The 26,840-nt window shown below is 36.0% G+C and overlaps 1 protein-coding gene across 1 annotated transcript in view; it reads right to left on the bottom strand.

The window, feature by feature from the left end:
• Positions 1 to 25,387, bottom strand: part of LOC110221646 (phospholipid-transporting ATPase ABCA3-like) — a 207,041-nt gene extending 181,654 nt beyond the window's left edge. The window contains exons 1-7 of the mRNA XM_078152511.1: positions 25,312 to 25,387; positions 23,661 to 23,922; positions 19,747 to 19,874; positions 18,790 to 18,949; positions 7,977 to 8,236; positions 2,645 to 2,761; positions 1,661 to 1,785 (exon numbers count right to left, since the gene is read on the bottom strand). Of these exons, the coding sequence (XP_078008637.1) occupies positions 1,661 to 1,785; positions 2,645 to 2,761; positions 7,977 to 8,236; positions 18,790 to 18,949; positions 19,747 to 19,874; positions 23,661 to 23,922; positions 25,312 to 25,365 (1,106 nt within the window). The 5' untranslated portion in view covers positions 25,366 to 25,387. The remainder of the gene's footprint in view (positions 1 to 1,660; positions 1,786 to 2,644; positions 2,762 to 7,976; positions 8,237 to 18,789; positions 18,950 to 19,746; positions 19,875 to 23,660; positions 23,923 to 25,311) is intronic.
• Between the last annotated feature and the right edge of the window lie 1,453 nt (positions 25,388 to 26,840).

Here is a 26,840-nt window from a genome sequence, read left to right as displayed (position 1 = left end):
TATCTATTTTTTGAAATATGTATATGTACATATACACATATATGGTATATGAATATATGCTATTTATGTGGGTGTTCTTATATACCAGGAGTTGATTTGATTTTGAAAAAGTTTATTTCTTTATTTAATAGCATATTGGCAAAGTATGATTTAATGTGGGCCCAAGAACTATTTTAGCCTTCTCAATCTATGATAAGAATAACTACCGCCAACTTCTATGACAACAAAGAGAAGATACTGAAACTCAAATCATGCTAAAGTTGTAGAAAATGTATGCATAAATATTATGTGTACCAATTTGTAATTGATTATTTTCTGAATTTAGTAATAGCTGAATTACTTTTTGGGCATAAAAATCAAGGCGATCGAACAGGGAGATTATAGATTTATCTGAAGTATGGATTTCAACATATAATTAGACAGAATTGGGTTTAATGTAATTTTGATTGGAAATTTCTTGTTAATAGCGTGTGGCCATATTTATTGTATGACAGTTTAGCATAAAAATAATTTCCAGTGGCATAACCGATTGTTATTGACTATCATCAGTGGATATCAGTGTCACGTTTTTATAGCTGTAGGACATACTGAATCTGTTTCCATAAACTGTAGTGATTAGGGTAAAATCACTATGAAATGGAAAACTGAGAAGAGAAGTGGAATGTTTCATCTAGCACTGGTTTGTAAGATTTTTTGAGGAGATGTTTCTTTCATTGTTATAGGGAATTCTTGATGGGGAAACTGTCTACCAGTGTAGCTCAGGATCTGTGCTACAACTTAATAATCTTAGAGAGTTGCCTGGGCCAGTAAGCGATGAAATGATTTGCTTGCCCAAGGTCACACAACTAAGATGTGACAAAGGCAGAATGTGAACGTAGGCCTTTGTAAATTAGAGGCCAGCTATGCCACATTGACACGCCAATACGTAACTTTTAAAAACACTTAAAATTTGATATTATACATTATAGTTACCTATGTTTGTGTCTAAGTGCTAACCTAGAAGTTCAACGAAATGAAGAAACATGTCTCATCTAACTTTAATTATTCCTCAGTGCCTATTACAATGCTCTGTACACAGTAGGTACTCAAGCGTTTATTGAATGAATGAATATGAATGTAAATATGAAGAGACACTGAAATGCCAACTTCAAATGAGTTCGAGAAATGTTGAAAGATCAGCAGTTAAGTTTGAGTTTTTGGGTTTTTATGTTTAAATTGGAAAAAAGATTATTGAACTAAATCACTAATGGGAATGGGAATTAATTTTTGCCAACATTGAGAATGTTAAAAATCCAAGTCAGATGCTTCATCATAGTGCAGTGAGCTGTATAAGCTCAAAAGGTTTCAGAACAAACAATGGAGTGTACATTTTATGATCTAAGGAAAAGTATAGCTAAGTTTGAGGAAACATCCTCAGAGGGATGACAGTAGATCATGAACTGTATTTGGCATAGCAACAGCAAGACTGTCTACTGAGTTGAGGAGAGGCTGTGATATGGACCTGGGGAAAGAGGATCCACATTGATAAAAGCATAGATGTGATCGAGTATTTGAAAAAAAATGTTTTCATGGCACCCATGGTATTTGGTTTACAATAAGCAACTAACAAGTTGCTTTGTTTTGTTTTACTGAGTGGTTTGACAAAGAAAGATTTCTGTACTTACCTCTATTAAAGAATGTGCTGACCATGAAGCCAAAGGAGATGGAAGATGTTGCAAAACACATCATAAAAAAAAATATCAAAATCGGGTCACTTTTGGTGAGCACTGCCACATTATCTTTCACCTAAGAAACATTATTTAAAACATTTTGGTCACACATATAATTATTGTTACAGGAAGTCAGGGAGCTGTGGAGTATAAAATATATTCTTCAAAATTACAGCAATTCTACTACAGAAATTCTACAACTAATAACTATCCAGAAATTAAAACTGAATAAAAAGAAAATTAAACTCCACTTGCATTTACAATAAGAATGAAGGCTATCCCTGATTCTAATAAGTTGTAAGGATTGTTTTTAAGAAATCAAACAACATGACATTGTAAGAAATCAAACAACATGTGGCCTATGTTCACATTCTGCCTTTATCACATCTTAGTTGTGTGACCTTGGGCAAGCAAATTATTTCATCGCTTACTGGCCCAGGCAGCTCTCTAAGATTATTAAGTTGTAGCACAGATCTGAGCCACAGTGGTAGACAGTTTCCCCATCAAGAATTCCCTATAACAATGAAAGAAACATCTCAAAAAATGTTACAAACCAATGCTAGATGAAACATTCCATTTCTCTTCTCAGTTTTCCATTTCATAGTGATTTTACCCTAAATCACCACAGTTTATGGCAACAGATTCAGTATGTCCTACAGCTATACAAATGTGACACAGATATCCACTGATGATAGTCAATAACAATCAGTTATACCACTGGAAATTATCCTTATGCCAAATTGTCATACAATAAATATGGCCACACACCATTAATAAAAAATTTCCAATCAAAATTACATCAAACCCAATGAGCTTACAATGTCATCACAAAATGATTTTCGTTCCTCCATTAACTTTAGCCCAGTAGCTACCTGAAATATAGGAGATCCCTTCTAACAGATAGATCAAGACAATGGACATAACCAAACACTTGCCTTGACACAAAAGAGAATAGTGACGCAAATGACAGTGATGAAGAAGAAGACAAAAAACACAAGGAACCAGGTAAGCCAGTGTAGCCAGTTGCTGAGTCCCATCATTCGCATATACTCCTATTAGGGGAAAAAAGAAATTTAATGTTATTCAACCTAATAAGCAAACCATCAATAAAACTTCAGCAAAGTAAATTGCTAACTAAACCCCTAAAAAACTGGATAGATGATCTTTTTGGTTCTTATCTACATTTAGTTATTTCTGAGGACCTGTGGGAATATTTCTGCATATGGGGGCAAGAAAGAAAAAAAGAATAAATACCATTGGTTTTTTGTAAAACAAATTAAATACAAATAAGGATCATGGAATTTAAAAATATGAAATACCTTAGAATTCATTTCATCCAACCCTCTCATTTTACAGAAGAGTAAACTGAGGCCTATAGAGAGATCAAGGTACTTTTCCAAGATTATACAGGTTCTAAGTACCAAAGACAGGATTTAAATTCAGGTTCCCTAACTCTAAATCTAGTACTTTAAAAAAAAAAACACACCACACTGTCATCTAAGTCTTAAGCTATAGTAATTCACCTTTTAAAAACTAAAAGACAAATATTAAAGCCATGCATACACTATTCACTACAACCTAGCTAGAACACGATTCTTAAAAATGTGGATCCAATCAATCCATTAGCATTTATTAAGTACCTATTATGTGCCAGGAATTATGCTAGGTGCTACAGGATACAATGACAAAGGTGAAATGATCCCTCACATTAAGAAGCCCACATTCTATTAAGGGAGACAACATGTACAAGTACATAACACACATACATATATAATATATATATATATATATATATATATATATATATATATATATGCATATACGTATATATGTGTGCATATATATGCATACACGTATGTGTATATACAAAGTATCTGCAAAATAATTACAAGCTAATTTGAAGGTGAAGGCATTACCAGCAGGACATGAAGACAGGAGATGGAAAACCAAGTATATATTTACATGTACATGCTGTCTCCTCTAACAGAATGTGAGTTTATTGAGGGAAGAGAGTGTTTTACTTTTAACTTTGTATTTTCAGCACCCAGCATAGTTCCTGGCACATATTAAGCACATAGTGCTTAATAAATGTTCCATTGATTGGTACCATGTTTTCCAAAAATTACGTTCTAGCTAGGTTGGGTATAGTATACGGCATTCTTGTCTTTAAAATTTCCCTTTCAATTTATAAAAGAAAAATTATTACAGCATAGTGGTGCTTTCCAAATCTAAGGTACTATTAATTTATATTATATGAGGGAAAACTACAGAGGGAAATTTAAGCAATATGAAAACAAAAGTTAGCAATAAAAACTTATTTAAAAAAAAGATTTGGAAGACAAGGCTAAAATGGCAAAGTGGTAAGAGACAGTACAGTTTAGTACCACTCCACAAAACTCCTCTAAATAAATACAGAAAATGCATTGTACTGAATCCTAATGGGGAAATCCAGAAAAGAATCACAATGAGTCATCTGTTCAGCCCAACTCAGCAAAGGGAGATATAAAGAGACATCTGAAAGGTCTATAGATCCTGGGATAAAAGATAAAAGATCCTTGGATAAAGCCAAGAGGCAACTATCAGAGGAAGACTCCAACACACAAACATAGCAAGAGGCCCCACCCAAACTCATACTCCAGAAACATATCAGGGCACTGTGACAAGGACAGGTAAGAACTGGCATCTTTGCTACTCACTACTCCATTCTGGGTCACAGATCCAGAGCCAACTGAGGACCTATGCACAGAGGTGGCTTTTCTAATTAGGGAGTCACTGGGTGGTATATTGAGAAGGAGGAAGTTCAGAAGCAAGCTGCAGCTGTATGACTCAAAGTGAAGAAGCAGAATGGAGTCTCAGTTCCTGGACCTAACCCAGTTTTCATAAGAATAAGCATAGCAGGAACCCCAGACCAAACGGAAGACTATATTTCTGCCACTCCAAACAGACAGATGGCTAACAAGAACAGAGTCCAGCAGCAATTTTTTTCTTTTTTTAAAATAATATTTTATTTTTCCCCAATGACATATAAAGACAATTTTGAACATTTTTTAAAAATTTTGAGTTCCAAATTTTCTCCTTCCCTCCCTCACCTATCTCTTTCTCGGGATGGTAAGCAATTTGATATAGGTCATATATACACAATCATGCAAAGAATATTTCCATATTAGTCATGTTACGAAAGAAGGCACAGACCCAAAGGTCTTGGCAGAAGACACAAAACCTTGATCAAGCAATAAATTCCCTGAAAATCAGAATGTATCAAATAGAACCCAATGACTCCATAAGGCTAAAAGAAACATTTTAAAAAGTCATAACACTAAAAATATCAAAGAAAATTTAAAGTTTCTCATAACAAAAACAAGTGTCATGGAAAACAGAATGAAGAGAAAAATGTAAGAATCACTGGAGTACCTGAACATTATGGCTCAAAAAACTCCCCCAAAACCTGTAAAAAACCCCCTAGACATCACAAATCTAGAAATCATAAAATAAAACTATCCAGACCTTTTAGGACCAAGAGGGCCAAACAGAAAAAGAAAGAATTCACCAGTCACCTCCTGAAAGAAACCCCAAAATAAAAACTCCCAGGAACATTACAGACAAAATTCAGAGCTTCTGCATCAAATATTGTAAAGAAATATCAAATATTGTAAAGAAAGAAAAAAAAATTCAAGTACTGAGAAGCCACACTCAAGATCACACATGATTTAGCAACCACCACTATGAAAGACCAGAACAATATTCCAGAAGGCAAACAGCTAAGAATAACTTACCCAGAAAAACTAAGTATTTCTACAGGGGGGAAAATGATCCTTTCCTGAAGCAGAGGGCTTCCAAATCTCCTTAACGAAAAGACCAGGAGACAAAGGTGAAAGCAGAAATCTGATGGAGGTAGCAGTGAAGAGTAGGGGAGGGAATATTATGGACAGAACCAGATGACACTGCCTACAAGTGAATCATTGTCTTTTTGTGGGGTTACATTGCACCATGAGAGGGTACATGAAAGAGTGGTAGGGGAACCGGGGAATGGAGAAGAATGTGACTAATAGCTATTCTCCAAAAGATAAGTAATCAAAGGATATAAACAAACAGTTCTCAAAAGAAGAATTGTAAAGTATTCACAACTACATTAAAGAGTGCTAATCTAGTCTATACTCCTTTTTCTGATGGAAAAATAGAGTCCCAGAGGTGAGGTGGCTTGTCCAAAAACACACAGGCAGTGAATGGTAGAGACAGCATTTGAAGTCGCGTTCTCTAATTCCAAATGTGGTTCTCTTTTCACTACACCCCCACTGCCTCTCTTTCACTAATAATAAGAGGAATGCAAATTGAAGTAACACTGAGGTTTCACCTTATACCATACAAATTGGCATAAATTACAAAAAATGGCAATAGACAATGTTGGGGGTAGGGATTGAGGAATGACAAGCACATCAATCTATTGTTGGTAGACCTGTGAAATGGTACCACCATTTTGGAAAGTAATTTTGATTATGCAAATAAAGTGACTAAAATGTCCACATCCTTTGAACAAGATACTCCATTATTGGCTTTATACACCATGGAGCCTTTTCAATAAGAAGAAAGACTACATATACACCAAAATATTTATAGCAGCACTTTTTGTGATAACAAAGAATTGGAAATAAAGTAGATGCCCATCAACTGGGGAATGGCTGAATAAATCATAGTACATGAATATAATGGAATATTACTGTGCTATAAAAAATGATGTGATGAATGTAGAAGAGCATGGAACGATCTTTATGAACTGATACAGAGTGAAGTAAGAAGAAAACAATATACATTGCACTGCAACAATGTAAATGGGAAAAGTGACTACCTACCAAAAAATCAAAAGTAAATGTAACAAAATTATAAAGATCAAACAAGACTCGAATGAGGAGATGTGAGAGGACACCTCCAACCCATGCCTGAATGGGGGTGGGAGGTCCATAAATGTTATACATCGCACATGTTTGGGGGATTTTTCAATGCATAGCTCAGTTGTGCTGATTTTTTTTCCCCCTCTCTAAAATACTATTCGTGTTATGGGATGCCTCTCTGAAAAAGGGAGGAAAGAGATTCTTGGGATAACTATGGTGATGTAAGAAACAGATGATATCAATAAAAACATTTAAAAATGTGATATAATACTACTATGCTGTCAGAAATTATGAACATTTCAGAGAAATCTAGGAAGATCTATGTGAACTGATGCAGCGCAAAGTAAAGACAATCAGCAGAACAATGTATTGTAAAAAAGCAAACAATTTTGAAACAACCGAGAACTGTTATCAGTGTAATGACTAAGATTCTAGAAGACAAATGATGAAACATGCTACCAGATGGAGAGGTGAAGAACTCAGAGTAAAGAATGGGACAAATTTTTTTGGACATGGCCAATGTGGAAATGTTTTGACTGACTATACATGTTTGTAACAGGTTTTGTTTTACTTTTGTTCTCAATTGTGAATTTTTAGAGCATGGGGGAGTTGGAAGGATGAAAAGGCAAGTTTCTGCTGAATGAAACACATGAAATATATTTTTAAAATCTGTATTATCCTAACAACTCTGAGAATGGTATTGTCCTGTTTTTTAGACAGAATTACTAAGGCAAAGATGTTTAAGTAACTTACACAAGCTCAGAGTTACTTAGTAGCAGATCCAAGATAAGAACTCTAATTTCCCTACTCCTAAACCAGTGCTGTCACACTAGTTCTTATAAAATAAAAGTGCCCTTCCCTGAGCACAGAAGCTTCATTTTGAAGTATAAATAGACTGTATCCAATTACTATAGAGAAACAAGGCAAAAGAAATAACTTACTAGAGAAAGATGATGAGCACTTACACCTAGAAAAATACTGACAACTTTCCAGGCACTTTCTACCATTCTATTTGCCCTTTACATTTTGCCCTCTGGAAGCCTATTATAAACATTCTAATTATAAATAAACTCTCCAAGTCCAAACTCCTTAGCTAGGCATTCATCTTCTGAGGCCATGCTCACATGCCACCTCCTGCTTGAAAGGTTTCTCTATCATCACTTCCCATGCTGAAAGCCAATAGTGATCATTCATTAAGTGAATTCGAAGAACACCTCTGACATCTTTATCATTTTAAACTTTGAATTACATTCACGATGTATGCTGGAGGAGCAGGCTGACCTCGTGCCTGTCATATTAATTTTTCATTAAGTTCTATCTCTCTGTGACCACAATTCTTCAAGCCTCTCAGAAGGTTTCCATCTTAAGTAAGGTAGGTTACCTTCAGTTTTTTCTCCTTCTCCTGAACAATGATACGGATGATGTTCAGTACGGTGAAAGTAAAGGCCAGCACAAGAAGCAGAGGCATTGTGAACTGTACAATACCAAGGAAAGGGTCCTTAATGAAAGCTGGGTAAGGAAACCTCTTCACAGTTAAGGTGATTTTGTCAAACAGCTCGCTGGCAGCTTCTGGCGCATGGTACCTCATGATAGCTTTGTCCACAGCATGCTGCACTGTCAGGAATCCTTCTCTGATATATCCTAAATGAGAAAAAGAATGATGAGGATCATGACAGGCACAAAGTAGGTGGCCACTGAAATGGTTCAACAGCATCTGCTCACAGAACAAGATAAGTGACATGAAGGAAACACTCACAGCTATCCCACTCTATGACGAACACATTTCCCTTCATTTCTGACCTGTTTTCTAATGGCCTTCCATCTTCTGGCACTCAGAGAACTGGCTCCACCATGATGACACACTATACTCTGATCATTCTTCCCAGTACTGAACAGACCTTCTCGCCTACTATTTGACACAGTGGTCCTCAGGGAGAGCCAGAATTCTCACAGATTCCCTCCCTGCACTCCCATTGCTACTTGCAGACTTCCTTTGCAGCCATCACTCAGCAAACTCTCCTACCTTGAGGTTCACACTTGACCATCCAAATTTACTGCCCAATCTAGATCCAGGTGACTGTTATCTACCATTCCCCTGCAAAACCTCTTCTTTTCTCAGTGAGGTTAGTACCTAGTTCACAGTATTTCAGTTCATCTCAGCAACATGCTAGTTGCTGTTCCTTCAAATACTCTAACATTCCAGTTTTTCAATTTACTCAATTTCCACAACAGTCTCTACAATACTTCAGTAGGTCAGTCAGTTGGTAACAAGTTTGTTAGATGCTTACTGTGCACCAAGGCAAGTCTAAAAATGCAGTTAGGTTTTGGGACACAAAGAAAGACAAACAGGGATGATCACTGTCTTAATCTTGTCAGTACCCACAAATGAAATGCCTCCATGAAGAACTCTGAAATTAAAATACACAATCAAAATTTTCTATCAATTTATCTTTCCCCACATTTTATTCCTTCTCCACTTATTTTTCATCCTTATCATGGCTTACAATGATCTCATCCCTCAGTACTTTACCAGTCTACCACCCCAGTTCTGACCATATTCTCCTCTCTGATTATTTAACTATACTATTTCAACACTATACTATCCTTTACTTCCCAATCCTATAGTGGGACTAAGTATGTTAATTTATGATTAGCAACTATGTTTCATTTTAAGCCTCCATTTTGTGACTGAGTAGTTGTTATGTAAATCATTTTTTTATAATTATATAACAACTTGAATAGTATAGATTGGCAATAAAAAAACAAAAATTCGCTAATGATGTTAGGAAACTAAAGCTCTGATTGACAGTTTCCTTTCTTCATAGTTTAGGTAATCAATCACTTAGATATAATTTATAAATACCCTTTGCCAAAATAATAAAAATCCACTATGGCCCCAATTATCAATCTCCTTCTGGGTTGCAACTAGGACAGATTCCTGCATTACCTGCATTTGGAAATATAAGGATTTTCTGTTTATTCAAGAGCAGTACTGATTGACAGTGACTTGCTAAAATCCCATTTTGGAGAGAAAAATATATATCCCTCATTTGGGCAGAATGAATTTTGTAATAAGCATCAGCATGAGACATGCTTACTTTAGGAATTAGGCTGCTGTGCATATGTAGAGCCTATATTAAATTGTATGCTCTCTTGGGGTGGGAGGAGGGAAGAGATAGAGAGAAAATTTGGAACTCAAAATCTTATGGAAGTGAATGTTGAAAACTAAAAATAAATAAGTTAAAAGTAATCAAGCTGGTGATTTGTTCCTAGAGGGTCTGATGTTTATAACTGAATAGTCAATAAAATTTGATTATGAATAAATGAAATCTAAGTCTTATTAGTGTACCATTAGCTTTAACATATGTATTATATGTACAAATCCCCTGCTTATTTGTCCTATGGTTGGGCTCATGCCTTGCACCAAAACTTAATCCTGCATTATTGCCACCATCCACCTCCTCTGCCTCTACTCATCTCCTACTGAACAGAGCTGGAAAAAGTCAGGCAACTGTGCTGTTCATAACAGTTTTTCTAAATCTTCTCTACTTTCTTCAAGCCACCCCACACACTACTCCCTCTTCCCAACCTCTCAGCTGAGGACCTAGTCTCACACTTTACCAAGAAATTTGAAGCCATTTATTATAAACCCTTTTGTCCTTATCATCTCATAATTCCCTAACACCATTCGTCTTTATTTCATACTTCATTCTAGTCTCTGACGAAAAACTATAGGCATTCTCCTTGCCAACATCAATCTCTCTACATGTACCCTTCATCCCATCCCATCTGTCTTGAACAATTACGCCCACTATATATTTTCCACATTTCTAATCTCCAATATCTCCCTATCTACTGGTCCCTTCCCCTCTTGCACATAAATATGCCCAGGACTCCTTATCCTTTAAATTAAACTTCACTAGACCCTACCATCCCCACTAGCTTTCATCCTAAAGTTCTCCATTTCTCAGCCAAAATTCTTGAAATTTCTGTCTATATGTATTGCCTCCACTTCCTCTCTTTTCACTTTCTTCTAAACCCTCAGCATTCTGATCTCATCATTCAACTGAAATTGCTCCTTCCAAAGTTAAGAATGATTTAATTGCCAAATGTGATGACCTTTTCTTATTCCTCATTCTTCTAGGCTTTTTCTGTATTGACACTGTTGATTACTTTCTCTTTCTGTATACTCACTTCTCTGTTTTCATGACACTGTTTTTTCTTGGTTCTCTTCCTAACCATCCAATTACTCCACAGTCTCCTTTCTTTACTGTATCTTTATCCATGTCTTCTCTTGGAACTTCCTTCAGCACCTGAGGCTTCCCCATCCTAGAACATCCCTCCACTCTAGTCCCTTTCTCCCATACTTGAGTTCCTCCCTAAGCCTCCATTTTGGGGAGGGCACCAGGCTAATTATCCTTCATTTTCCTCTTGACTCTGCTTTTAACTCACAGATTTTTTTTCCCACTATGACTGCTAAGGGCACCTTTTCTCCCTATATCCTTTCCCTCTCCACCTCTTCCCTTGTTAGGGTCTCTTTGATAGAATGTAAGCTTCTTGAGGGCAGTGACTATTTTTATTTTTTCTTGTGTTTGTTCTCCAGAGCTTAGCATGGTGCATGGCACACAGTAAGAGTTTAATAAATATTTGTTTTCTGTTTGCATGTTATTCTCACAAATCATGAGAGTTCCCTAAGGCTCTGGCTTGGGTCTTCTCTTTTTCCTCTATAAAATCTCACTTAGTGATCTAAAAACTCCATGGATTCAATTATCACCACTATGCACATTACTAGATCTATATGGTTAGCTTTAGCCTTTCTCCCAAGTTCTAGTCCCACATTGCCAATTGCCTACTAAACATTTAAAACTGGATGTCCTGCTTATTATATGACAAAAACTGCTAGGGAAACTAGATGATATCAGTTGTCTGACAGAAGTTATGTTTAAACCAACACCTGAGACCACACACCAAGATAAGCTCCAAATAGATACATAATCTAGACATAAAAGATCACATCATTAACAATTAGAGGAGCAAGGAAGAAATTATCTTTCTGACTTATCAATAGGGGAATAGTTAATACCTAAACAAATGAGTTGTTCTTCTTCATAATACTGTTTCTATCCTGGTTCTGTTCACTTCAATGTTTATTTATTCTATCATTTCTTAAAAAACTTGGGCAATTAACTCTTTTGCCACATGTACTTACATTCATGATTTCTTGAAATACAGCTCTGGTAAACCAGGCTTTGATAAAGCCCACTGGAATTCAAATGAAGCTACCAGCCTAAGCCTTTAAACCCAAATCACTCTGGCTGTCACTGACTGGCCAACAATAGGTCCTAGTCCAAGCCTAATTTGCTCATTGTTTGGGCTCTGATGACTCACAGTGAGTGTAAATAGCAATTGCTTCTGTTCTGGCCAGAAACTCTGAGGGTTTTCCCTGTCCTGGCTGATTCTTTTGGGAAGTCAAACTAGGCCATCTTTTGCCTCAATTCTTACCTAGCCTTCAGTCACTGAATGGATGTTGTCTGAGAAAAACTGAGACCTAGGCTCCAAGTCAAGACATCACCTTTCTGATGTCATCAGTCCTCTTCAAGAATGAAGGATGAGCAACAACAATGTGCATCAATTCCCCATTTCCTCTGAAACCATTCATTTCACAATTTTTTACAACACAATAATATTTCACTGAAGTCATATACCACAATTTGTTTAGCCATTCCCCAATAAGAGAACATCTCTTCTGGTTCTTTGATTGATTCATTGATTTAGCCTTTCAGAAACATAAATTTTCCCATTAGAATTGCTTAAGTTTTGGTACATAGTTTCACTATTGTACTTTTTTTTTTCTTTTTGGGTGAGGCAATTGGAGTTAAGTGACTTGCCCAGGGTTACACACCTAGTACATGTCTAAGGCTGGATTTGAACCTAGGTCCTCTTGACTCCAAGGCCACAGCTCTATCCACTGTGTCACCTAGCTGTCCCTCCTACCGTCCTTTTCTTGATGAAATTTTCTACTGTTGTATAATTTTGTTCCTTGACCCAATAGGTCTTTAAAATTATGTTATTCAATCTCAAATTATTCTTTAATTTTTTCTTTAAAGGCTCTTTGTTGAATATAATTTTTATTGCAATGTGGTCAGGAAATGATATGTTTAGTATTTCTCCTTTTCTACATGTTTTGGTAAGATATTTATTCCTTAACACATGGTCACTTTTGGTAAAGGTGCCATGCACATTTGGGATGCATATAATTCCATTCTATTCCCATTTAGTAATCACCAGAGATCTATCAACTCTAAGTTTTCTAAAGTTCTATTCAGATATTTAACTTCTTTTTATCTTTTTGTTAGATTTGCCCAAGTCTGAAAAGAACAAATTAAGTTCTCCTACTTTTATAGCTTCACATGGAAAATGTTTTATTATACAGTTTGGAAAAGTTATTAATTATTATACTGCTTAAATCTAGCTTTATGTGACTAGAAATTGTCTAACTCAAAGTAGAGGTCAGACTGACCTGAGACCCAGCTCCTGGGGAAGCCAGATAATTTCAAGGAATGCTTAAATCCTACCCAGATCTTGGTTTTTGGGGTCCACTCAATGCTTGTGTTCCCCAAAATTAAATATTTATGCTTTCTCAATCAACCTTAATTTGAATATCTATGCTTACTGATATCTACTTCAGCGGACCTTACCTGTGAACTCTTCTCTGCAAAATTGCTTAATAGTGTTAGTGAGGTTTGTGAGGTTCATATGTGGGTATTTTTGTCTGGATCTAATACAACGTACTAGATGAGAGGGAGCCACACCCTTTCCAGTTTCCTTTCCTTTGTTCAATTACCAGATAAATTTCTTTCTAAAATTTTTTCAAGTTTTGGCACTTGTGCTCGTGAAAGATATTTTCTATTTATTTCTTTAATTCAACCAACTTTTCCTTGAAGTATTTAGTTGCTATGGTATTAGATTCATCTGTATTAAATACTGATTTATCATTTGTCTTCAAACAAAATGTAATTTGCTTATTCCCTTTTGCTTATCAATATTTACTGTAATCTTATTTAAATTTTGATTGCACCTTTGAGTTCAGCCAAAGCACAATAGAGTTTGCTTTTAAATTCTATGTGAATCTTTGTATTTCAGGTATGTTTCTTGTAAGCAATATATCTGTTTTCTAATCCATTCTGCTTTCTTTTCCTATATAATGTGTAAGTCCATACCATTAGAATGCACAATTATGATTATTTTGTATTTCCTTTGACCTTGTTCTCTTGTATAAAATCTCCCTCTCTTTGCTCTTACCTCCCTTTTAACAAATAAGAAGGTGGAAGAAGGGGGAGTCTGCCTGACACATGTCATTTTCTTAGTGACTTGTGTCATGTCATTTTCTTAGTGAAACAGCTTATTTCCTCTTCTTCCAGATCTTCTCCTGCCCTGACCTAACTCTTGATACTAGGGTTTTCTTCCTTCCTTTTTAATGTCTCCCTTCATGTTTCTCCCCATAACATTTGAGATTATTTTGCTTATGACTCTTCCCTTACTTTTCCTGCTCTCCATGTTAGCCCATTCTCCACCCCCTCCCTTGTCCTTGTCCCCTCCTATCTCTCTTCTAAGTTTAATGTATTTCCATGTGCACGTAATTGTACTCAAGCTTCCTTTATCTGATTTAGATGAAAGTGGAATTCATGGGATGCTCATTCTCCCCACTCCTTCCTTGGTGACTATATATTCTTTATCTTATATGTCTATAACTGTCAATGATTTCCTTTTCTTCTTCCTCCTTTCTTCCCCAGTATAGTTCCCTGAACCCCTCATTTTTATCTTCTAAGAACATTAAAACAGAACAAAGCCACCCATAGACCCTCTTTCATTTTAACCTTTTCCTATGAGCCTTAAATATATTAGAGTTCTGATAAAATGCCTGTTTCTTATCCCCTTACTGACATGGAAACAAATCATCCCCACACAATCCCTTTCAATTACATAGATATGTATATCTTTCTAAGTTTCTCTTAGTGGTTGTGTTTCCATTTAAAAATGTCTACTCAGTCTGACCTTTTAACCAGGAATGCTTAGCAATTCTCTATTCCAGTAAAGGTTTGTTTGGTTTTTTCTCACAGTAGGATTATACTTGTTTTTTGGGGGGTAGGTTATCCTGGGTTGTAAGCCATTATGTCTTACATTCGGGAATACCAAGGCTCTGGAACCTCCCTTGCTGCTTTTACTATGTTCTACCTGGTGTCTTCTTTATTACTAGGCTCAGAGATTACTCCCATGCTAAGTTTCTGTCTGAGGCTTCAGAAACACTCAGGGCTGGATTTCACCTAGGGCTTTTCTCTACAGCTACCCCACTGGATCAGGCTAGTATGCCTGGAGGCTATTCTGGCTAGTTGGACTCCTGCAGTCACTGGCTTTGGCCTGTAGGGAAGGTTCAGGCTGGAGTAGGCTCAAGAAGTACTAGATTAGCCAGAAGCCTCCAAGGGCTGCCTAAACTCCTTACCCAAGCTTGTCTATCCCAGTGTCTCCATAGTCCTGGTTTGGACAGGGAAGTCCAGAGGTGATCCTTTCTATTTATTTCCAAATTAAATGGTACAATGGTACATTTCTTAGCCCTAATAGAGTGCATGCAGGACTGTCCTGTGTCCTGACGTGCCTCTAACAACATCTGCTGTTTTTCAAACAATACAAAATAGTTTTGATAATTATTGGTTTAAATGATTTGATGCCTGGAAGTGCTATTTCAATACAATTCAATATATATTTATTAAACATCTTCTATGTGCCAGGCACTGTGCTAAGTGCAAAGGATACAAAAAGAGGCAAAAGACAGTTCTTGCCCTCGTGGAGCTCACAACCTAATGGGGCATACAACATGCAAACGAAATATATACAAAGCAAGCTAAACACAGGATAAGTAGTAAATAATTAACAGATGGAAGCCACTGGCATTAAGAAGCATTGGGGAAGGCTTCCTATAGGAGATGGGATTTTTGTTGGGACTTAATGGAACCTGGAGAAGTCACTAGTCAGATTGGAGAAGCAAAAACACTCTAAGCTTGAGAGATAGCCAGAGAGAATGCCTCGAGCTGACAGGCGGAGTGTCTTGTTCATGGAATGGCCAGGAGTCCAGTGTTACTGGATTGAAGAGTACACATTGGGAAGAAAGACACTGGAAAAGCTGGAAGGGGCTAGGCTACGAAGGGCTTTTGCTAAACAAAAAATTTTGTATTTGCTCCTGGAGACTATAGGAAGCCACTGGAGTTTACTAAGTGTGGGGGGTGTGGGGGGTGAAGAAGAGACATGATAAGATTTGCATTTTAGGAAAATCACTTTAGTGGCTGAATATCAGTAAGCCTCTACTTAGGCCTATATTTTTCACATGGGTTCCTTGTATTATTATTTTTATTTCACTAAACTCTGTAAAAAATGTGTTTTAATACTTGTTTTCTATATTTACTTAAAATTTCTCTGTGTCCTAGCACATGGTCTGTTTTTGTAAAGGTACCATGTAGCATGAAGATATAATTATATTCTTTAATGTTTCCATTCAGAAGATGCTGTCTTTTAAATATAACATCTCTAACAGTTTGTTCAGTTCTCTATTTTCCTTTCTGCTTATCTTTCTGTTAGATTTACCTAGCTCTGAAAGGTGCATTTATGTCCCTTACAATAACTGTTACTCTGTCTTTCTGCAATTCAGTTAACTTATACCTTGTGAATTTGGACATTATGCCATTAAGTTCATATACACTTAATGAAATTGTTTCATCATCAGTGGTATCTTTAAACATAATTTAGATTCCCTGCTTATCTCTTTTGAGATTGTAAATGCTTATTTTTGCTTTGTTTGATAGTATGATTATAACTTTTACTCTTTTTGGAATCACCTCATACACAGTAAATATTGTTCTAGCTTCTCATTTTTTTTTATTGTATGTCCTAATTTTTAGAATAGTTTCCTGTACACGTATCAAATTAGTATATTTAGTTTTCTTAACCATTCTGGATTTTCTTTAATTTTACTGGATTATTCAATCCAATCTAGGCTTTGTACTAGCTTCTCTTCTTTCTCTGTCCCTTTGTCTCCATCTCTCTGTCCTTCTGTTTCTGTGCATGTGTTTCTCTCTCCCCATTATTCTCATCCTCCTCCTCCCTGTACTGACCCCATGGCTTCAGTTATAATCTCCACAGAGAAGCCTACAAGAGTTCTATATTCAGTTCTAGTTTTTCTAGTCTCTTTCCTAAGCTCCAGTTCTTCACCTTTAACTCTCTACTGGACATTTTAATTTGGATGTCCTGAAGGGATATCGAACTAAACATGTCCAAAACATAACTCATTATTTTCCTCAAAACCTGTATTTCTATTCTTCTATTCTATCCTTCAAGATTACAGAATCTCCTAAATCCAAGTCATCCTTGAGAGTTTAGCCTTTTACCTTACATATCTGAACTCTTGCCAAGTCTTGTCAATTCTGCTTCTTCGACCTTTTCATTACCCCTCACTTTCTCTCCACTCACAAAGCTACTACCCTAGTTCAGGGCTCTTATCATCTTTGTTGCAATAGTATCCTAATCTTTTTCTGATGTAAAAAAAGACTGTGATATGCCTTATGAGGCATACATACATTAGATAAACTTTGTTCAGGCATGAGTTAACAAATCAACAATATGGTACAACCAGAAAAAGAAAGAGGAAATTCAAATGTTGTACATGTGGATACTCTGGAAAATGTTAAAGTAGATGTCACTAGAGGTTCATAGTGGAGAAATTAAATTAATTCTGTATAACTTTATAATTGATTCTATTCTATAATTGATCCTATTTTGTATTACTGCCCCATTTTATGTGATTGTTCAAGCCACATTTCATTGTCTCTTTGCTTATGAGTTAAGTCTAGAAGTTCAGTTCTCTTCAACACTGTTTTATTTGCAGGTAGACACCAGGGAGTCTGTTCTATTATCTTTGCACCACCAAGCTATCCTTCAAGGATGTCTGGTTTGTTATCCAAAAATATCTGGTTCACTATCTCTAACCTTGAGGAGGACTTGAACAATGAACATTTCTTCATCACGGAGGTTTAGAGGGGGTTGTTGCTAGCCCCTCATTCCCAATTTCCAAGCAATCATGTGAGAATCATGTCCTCACAACCCATGACACTGCCAGCCCTAACATCAATTGTAAACATTAATCACCTACCCAGTTTTTTTCTTTGTTTTATGCTTACAAGAAAAGCACTCTGCTTCCTCCTCTGGATCACTGGTCTAACTGAGGTAGCCATTTGACCCACTTTGTTAACAGGTTTATGCCCTGCTAATAATTGATAAAGCTCGTAATTTTGCATTTCAGCATGCCTTTATTTAATTCTATTGAGACAGCAGAAACTTAACCCTACTATTTCCCTTAGGAACAAAGGTTCAGTATTTGCAAATTCAGTGTTCAGCAGTGACTTTATAGAACATAACTACCTTAAATAATGAGAATCAATTCTCTCTCTCTTTCTCTCTACATACATACACACATTTTATATATATACACACACACACATATATATACATACACACATGTGTATACATACAAAACATAAAAATTATAGTCTGTAACATAGACAGAATGACATTACCATGACAACATATCTCACTTCCTACTTGCAGTAAGAAAAGAGCAGGCTGGATAGTGTTAGCATATGTTGCAATTCTATTAACAATAATAATAATAATAATAATAATAATAGATAACATTTATGTAGCACCTATTATGTTCCAGGCACTATATTAAACACCTTACAAATATTATCTTATTTGATCCTCACAACAACCCTGGGAGATAGGTGCCATTACAAGCCCCATTTTATAGATGAGGAAACTCAGACAAGCTGAGGTTAAGAGATTTACTCAGGACCACACAATAGTGTTTGAGGCCCAATTAGAACTCAACTTTTCCTGACTTCAGGCCCAGCATTCTATATCTTGCACCAATTAGCTGCCCCATCACTTATATTAAAATCAAATCAAATCATTGTATGACTTTTCTATTTTCTAAAGAAAAAAATACATCAGTATTATAGTTCTAAGTGTGATTCCCTCATTGCCCCTTGAAATGATAGAAATGAAGTTTTAAAAAAATGAAGCTTCCACCCAAAGAAAGTAAGCAGATATACTATTATTCAAACCAGCAAGCATAAGGTCCTCCTTACCAGGATCTCCTCCATCAGGAAGTAAGGGTTCCCTGGGTCCTGGTGCTGGAAAGAGTGGAAAAAGTGTGCTAGTGTGCCAGCCTGTTGTTGACTTTCTAAAAAGAAGCCTCCTGACCCCTGGGTTCCGTGGAGAGCCATTAAAGCGCAGAGAGTACTTAACCTAGGAAGAGAGAACAGAAAAGTGTCTGTGAGATGCTGAAACCCAGGAAAACAAATTAGAAAGAACACAAATATAAAATTTATATGAGAAACTAGTTTTGATCATGCTCAAGGGGAAAGGTTGACTATAGGAAATCTAAGTGAATCAATGAAGACTATCCATGTCAAAGAATAACAGTAACCATGACACAAACAAAAAAAATTCACTTATATCCACCTAAGTGGTAGAGGTATTAGGCTACCTAGGCTATTTCCCTCTTTCCAGCATTCCAAATTATTTCTCAGAAGCACTTCATGTTTGAGGCCCCACAGACAAACAGATAACCACTCCAAACAATATTAGTGATTCCCTGACAACACCCTAAAATAGGAACCATGCCAGAAGTAGTTATCTACACACAAAAATGTCCTTATCCTTTCTCCATAAAAAAGACTAGACCTGAAATGTTGAAAGATGACAACTACTTCTAGAATAAAGATTACTTAGTCTCACTAGTCAAGCAATTGAACACAGGTGATTCTGGATAGACATGGATACCAACATCAATTTTCACAGTACAACAGAGCTAGAAAGTAGCTTGAGAGATTCTCTACTCCACATTGTGAGTCTAACTAAATGGCTTGATAGTCCAGAGGGACAGGGTGAAATATTTATGTAAATCTTTGAGAATCAGATACTTAACCAATGTATAGTCTGAAGTAATTAAAAGCAATGGCAAACTATATGATTTGGGGAGCCCTTCCAAATGCTAGCACCAACTAATACAACGACTAAGGCTTCAGGTATGACTTTCTCACCTTAAGTGGCAAAGGGTCATCACTTTTGAGGAAAATGTGTTCAAAAGAAATGGCAGCCAGCACATTTGAAGAGTGATCATCATATTTAATGTAGTTCTTAAAATCATTCTCTGAGAGAAAGCCTCGAACTGTGGAGAAAGAAAATTCAAGTAGTGATCTGCCTGCTTAACCAGAGCAACTCCTCCCTTCTACTTCAAGAGGTGTGGGAGTTTCAGCCTATTGCACAGCCAAGGAAGATGGAACTTCATGGACTTACAGACTTTATACAACTTTTTCTTCAAAGCCAAGACAATATTTCATTTAGAAAAGAGGTGGAGTATAGTAGTGGTTGGCCAAACTGAGTTTGGTTAGATGATAAGAAGTGAAAACACACCGGCAAAAATTAATTCAGTTCAAGTTTTCTTCCTAAAAGCTTTCCAGTGTGTCCTTAATAATGTTCAAGAAGTCCCATCTTGGAAAATTCCTCTGTGAAAACTGCCCAGAGGGAATCCTGTTTTTGTGATAGAAATAAATGTTCCCTAGGAATAATGTTCATTAACTCCAGTCTTATATCTGATCTAATTATACTCTCAAAACTATGAGGAAAAATTCTAGCATCCAATAAAAAGAAGTGAATGAAATGAAACAAATGGACTTTTCCTATGTTGAGGAGGTCAAATAAACTTTTTTTAACCCAAAATTTATTCTTTTGGGAGACTAACATGACATATTTATGAAGGATGCTTCAAACTGAAAGCTTCCTAAATTTGTTCCTAATTCTATTACCAAAATTCTTTAATTTATGACCTTAAGACCACAGCTTTGAGCTACTTTGCACCTCTACAGTCAATGGTTTAGTATGTAAAATCCACTTTATTATATAGTACATAGTGTTATACAGTACATAGTATTAAACAGTATAACAAATCTTAGTGTGCAAACTATATATCTATATATCTATCTATTAACTTTAGAATCCAACTTGTGGTACATTAATATATTTGCCTATCCAATTACAATCTCATGCTAATCAAAGAAATTTCTCATAGCCTTCAGCTCTTGAGGAAATCAAGGTCCTTTATGTGAATGGACAAGGGCAGTCCCTTCAAATTCAAGCTGAAATTGTTCTCCTAAGCAGTTGCCTGACATTCTTAGGTTGCTTGCCTCTCAATATGTGGTTTCTAGAAATAGGACCTTCTGAACCTCTATGTAGTCTTAGTCCTATCCATTACCCAGTTTACCCTACTACTTTTCTTTTTTATCCTACTACTAATTCAGTTCTCTCTTTTGAGTTGCAAGGGAGATTTTTTTTTACAATCATTTAGCATGTCTTTCTCCTCCTCCTCCTCTAAACTGAATAAAATATATGAATAAAACCCTCATAACAAACATGCACAGTCCAGCAAAACAATTCTTACATTGGTCACGCCCAAACATGTATTTCTCATCCTGCATCTTATTCCATCACCTCTCTGGAGGGAGTGAGGAAGTATATTTCAACTTCAGTCTTTTGGACTTGTGGTTTAGCATCACACTGATCAGAGTTCTAAAGTATCTCAGCTGTTTTTCACTATTATGTTGTAATTGTATAAACTGTTTCCCTAGTTCTGCTCACTTCACTGAATCAATTCATAGAGGTCTTCCTAGTTTCTTCTGAAACTACTGACTTTATAATTTCTTATAGAACAACACATTTATATATCACAATTTGTTCAGCCATTTACCAACAGGATAGTACCCCCTTAGTGTCCAGTTTGGGGCTACCATGAAAAGAGCTACTATAATTTATATATACGTGTGTGTGTGTGTGTGTGTGTGTATGTATGTGTGTGTGTGTGTGTGTATATATATACATATATACATGTGGGCGGATGGATAGATAGATAGACAGACAGACAGATAGATAGATTCTTTTCTTGTTTCTTTGATGTCTTTAGGGATAGGCCTAGTAGTGATAATGTTGGGTCAAAGGATATGCACAGTTTAGTAACTTTGAGATGACTATTCACTTGTTTTCAGTGGTATCCAACTTTCATGACTCCATTTAGGGTTTTCTTTGCAAAGATACTGGAATGGTTTGACATTTCCTTCTCCAGCTGATTTTACATTGAGGAAACTAAGGTAAACAGGGTTAAGTGACTTGCCCAGAGTCACACCATTAGTAAGTATCTGAGGCCAGATTTGAGGAAGATTCTTGACTCCAGGCCCAGCACTTTATCCACAGCACCACCTAGCTGAAACAGAATGGCTGAATCAATTCACAGCTCTACCAACAGTGCACTAGTGTGCCCATTTTTCCTGCAACCCCTCTGACAATTGTCATTTTCTTCTGTTATCTTTGCCAACCTGATGAGTGAGAGGTAGAACCTTAGAACTGTTTTAAGTTTTATTTCTCTAATTATTAGTGATTTGAACAATTTTTTCAAATGGTTGTCAATAGTTTGGATTTCTTTCTTTGAAAATTGCCTATTTGTATGTTTTGACCATTTATCTACTAGTAATGCTCTTAATCTTAAATATTTTTTATCTGCTTCTCATACACATCTTGAATATGAGCCTTTATCAGAGAAACTCACTGTAAAGTTTCCCAGTTACTTGTAGATTTTTTTGAAAGCCTTCTAGGTCAAGTTACCCTAATTTCTTCCCTACAGTCATGAATTGTTTGATTTTTCTTGGCCTTCAGATATCCCACTATCAGAGACTTCTCTTCCCTACTGATATGACATCAATCAACTTTTGGCTCACAGAATTAACTTTTCCGAAAACCATGTCTTCAATTAACATTGTATAACAATTTTGTCTGTAAGAGGAAAAAAGACAGAACTGTAATACACATACAAATGAGGAAAAGGATTGTTTAGCACAAAGTACAATCTTGCACTAGCAAAGTTTTTATACAATACTTCGTTAATATCAGTGAACGAATTAATCAAGAAGGCAATTACAACTTAGATTCAATGGAAAAAACTCTGTTTTAGGAGGCTGAGATACTGGGTTCAAATTCCAACTTCTAATACTTAGTACCTGCGTGACTTTGAACAAGTCCCTGAACCTCAATCTGTAAAAATGAAAGGTTCATACCAGATAGCCTCTGAGGTCCTTTGCTCTCTATATATGATCTTACAAGATAAGGCTTTAATGTAAATAACTTAAACAGCAATGTAAAAAGCTATCTTCAACAAACACTTATGCATATTAAAATTTGCTATAGAAAGCCAAAATGGAGCCACCTGTTTGTAATGCTCTCCCTACCTGAATAAGTTGCAATAGATAATTTACAGGTACTTGGCCTCATAAAGGGAGGAAGAAAGAGAACAAGGACAAACAAATGCCTCAATATGTTAACGGTTTTTTAACATGGTGAAAGGTGAGTGTATCCTTAGAAAAAAACTTTTAATGTAAGAGAAGAAACAAGGAAAAAGTATTGGGAAATTAAGGTGGTGTAAAATCAAAAGGCATCAATAAAACTAAGAAATAAAACCAAACAAAAGCAAGGGAAAGACCTTTTCCATCTCCTCACTTAGCCTTGCCTCCAGAAGCCCAAGAAAAATCAAAGACAACCAGGCTACTTCCTCAGGATAAAGGAACTCTTTTCAGCTTCTTTTTCTGCTTCCTGACTCAGTAAATGGACTCCATTTACATATCTTACCAAGGATCAACTAAGTTTCAACTCCAAACTGTATAGAGATACCCTTCCATACTATCTTCATTGAACTTGCTTTACATTTTGATATAAACTGGGCTAAGAAATCCTTTGATCTGAATTTCAAACCCATGTACTATTCAGTTCACAGAGATACACTTACAACAAGCTGGGAATCTATTCCTAGAGTCTTTGATTATGAGGTTCACATGTAAGCCAAAATACTTAAGAATATGATAATTTAATGAAACCACATTACATGAAGCCACTATCTTGCCCTCCAGTTTCTAACCTCTGAAATTGGTCTTTAAGGTCTTTTTCACCTCCTCAGTGATATTCTTCACAACATTACTGGTGGAAGGAATATAAATCAGCTCCCACGGACCATCAGTAGGAAGACTTTGGAAAAACATGGGTAGTTCATCGATGGACTGGCCATCATACCGGATAGGATTAATTTTTTCTGACTTAATAATTAGGCGAAGCCAAATTAAAATTCCCATGAACAGCAACGGTAGGAAGGTTTCCATGATTGTTCCTATGATGTTCCGTTTCTAAAAAAGAAATGAAACTTCTGTGGTAATCCAAGAAATAAGACACATACAAGATATAAAATAAGCATTTTCCTTTGAGAAATCCTCTTTTCCCTTAAACCTCCTTAATGCAAATATTTCCCATGAAATGTCCTCTAGTCTTCCTCCTCTTTACATTTTCTGTTTTGGCAATTTCATTCACTCCTATGGATTCAACTATCACCTCTATGTGAATGATTGCCAAATCCTTATCTCCTTGTTTGACTTATTGTTATGAATTTCCAACTGCCTGGACAACCTCACCACCCAGTTAACATGACAACAATGTACACTCAAAATATCATCTTCCTAGCATCATCTATAGTATAACCACACTAGCTACTCCATTTTTTTCTTATTTCTACTAATCACAATACCATTTTTTTTTCAGGAGTCCAAGTTTAAAACTCACAGTTGTCTTTGCCTTCTCCCTGGCATTCATGTGAACTAGTGCAAAGAGGACTTTACACTTGGAATCTGAAAGGCTCAGGTGTCAATTCCAGCTATATCCCCTTTCCTAACTGTGTGACCTTGGGAAAGTCACTTAACTTATTTTAGATTTAGTTTCAACTATAAAATGAAAATCATACCATTTCTCCCTCACAGAGTTGTGGGGATTAAGATATGCATAAATTGTAAAGTACTATACAAAGTTATTATCATAATACCAAGCTACCAAGTCCTGCAGGATCTTTTCCCCAAAGCTTTCACATATATTCCTTCTTTGTTCCCTCCATCTGGAATCCCTTATCTCTATTTGTCATGACCTTGTTCATTATTCAAGGTCCAGTTTGAGTATCACCCTGGTTTCTCAGATTTTCCTTTTCTTTTTCTTTTTTTGTTTTTTGGGGGGCTGCAATTGGGGTTAAGTGACTTGCCCAGAGTCACACAGCTAGTGAGTGTTATGTGTCTGAGGCCCTAATTTGAACTCAGGTCCTCCTGATTCCAAGGCCAGTGCTCTATCCACTGCGCCACCTAGCTGCCCCCAGATTTTCCTTTTCTAAGCTACAAATGATGTCTCTCCCTGCCCTAAACTTACATGGCATTTTGTACTTCTTCTATAATACTATCTCATACTCTAGTGATCTTTGTGTGTGTTTTATCTGTCGGACTAAATCATAAACTCCTTGAAGGCAGAGAATGTTAGTGTCTTACTTGTTTTTGTAACTCCTGAAGCATTTAGCACTGTGTTTTCATCATGGAAAGATCATGGTACATGTTGAATAGATAAGTCAATGAACAAGAACTCCTCTCCCTGCCTTGACCCATAATATCCAGAGTTCCCTTACCTATAAAAAGCAGCTAGAATGACTTGTTATAACTTTTCCCCTTTGGGTCATCCCCCACGATTCCACAGATACTTATACCTACCTTTAAGATATAATTCTTCCATAGAAGTAGTCTAAGTTGCTTGAACATCCCCATTTGTCTATTCAGAGACAAAGCTCACCACTAGTTAGGGACCAGAGAAAATATTAAGAATAACAAAATATTTAATAGACAATTTGGACAAGAAAGGAGAGGAAAAGGAATAAAACATAATGAGTTTGACTGTAAAACTCTCTTTCTCCAAGACTGCTTACTGCTCTTGTGCTCTTTCTCACTTCCTCACTTCTTTCAAAGGAAATGAAAGACTAAAACTAATTTTGAAACATGAAAATAGGTATTTATTTTTTCTTTTATACCCAATGAAAAATAATCATTCTATATGTATCTTTCCTGGAATGGAACCTGGAAGAAGGGACATTCTCTCTCCTACAGAAGCCCTATCAGGCAGGGTATGATTTAGTATATGTTTCCTAAAATTGTGGAATTTAGAAGTTTACAAGCAGCTCCATTCCACTTTGGCCCTAAAACAAGCCCAGACCCAAGAATGAGTAGCAGAGGGAAATGGAGCTACAATATCAGGGAAAATCCACACTTGACAGAGGCTTTTAGCTCTCTTCTTTTTAAAGATATGTTTTAGAGATGTCAAATGATCGAAGTAATCCCCTTTCCACATAAGGAAACCTAAATTCTCCTAATCAAGAATATAATTTTCAGCATGCTTAAAGTAAACTTTCTATGACTATCCTTAAAAAGAAGATTGCTATTTTAGTTTCTAGCTTCAAAACCCAATGAAAATTTTTTAAGCAGCAAATTAACCTATCTAGATTAGTAAGTAAAAATGACAAATAAAATGAGACCCTAGAACAATTATCTTGATAAAATAAATAATACTAAGGCTGGGAGAAACAGGCAAAACACATAGCGAAATATAGAAGGCATATCATATACCTGATTCATCACCTCACATACTAGTTGCTATAATTTTTCTATTGAATTTATTCTAAATATTATTATTTTATTAAACAATTTAATTTAATGTTTAAAAATATACAGGCAAACTCCATTTTTCTGCTAAAATATGTTTCTGGAAGCTGTGTCATAAAGAAGAATATGACAAATAGGCTACACCTGGGGTTTTGCTCTTGACCAAGAGCAAGGTATCAAATAAAATTTACAACTGACTATGTCATAGACATTATAATGATGAAATTTTATAATTTGAAATAGTAAAATTATAGTTTGAACTGTAAAAACTGAGCACAAATATAATACATACTTAATGATACGCAAAGGTATGTAAGTATGGCACATAAACAATGCAACTCTATAGTATCACATATTTGACCTAACTATAATATTCTATTTGTCAAAAATGAACATAAAATTAATATTAATTTTGCCTGCCTCATAAATTATAAGGGATTTCTAAAGATGACTGGAATGGCCCAGATCTCTTTTTTTAAAAAATATCTGGTCAGGTTTGAATATGAACTTTTAATTTTTCCTCAAAAAGTTTCCTTGCAGCAAGCCGAATCATTCAAGATCATTTCAGTGAACTTTTGACACGAAGT

Source organism: Phascolarctos cinereus, unplaced genomic scaffold (assembly GCF_003287225.1).
Source record: "Phascolarctos cinereus isolate Bilbo 61053 unplaced genomic scaffold, phaCin_HiC Scaffold_4;HRSCAF=312, whole genome shotgun sequence".
Classification (NCBI taxonomy): Eukaryota; Metazoa; Chordata; class Mammalia; order Diprotodontia; family Phascolarctidae; genus Phascolarctos; species Phascolarctos cinereus.
Note: the sequence above shows the minus strand (reverse complement) of the source record. Positions and strands in the feature narration are given on the sequence as shown.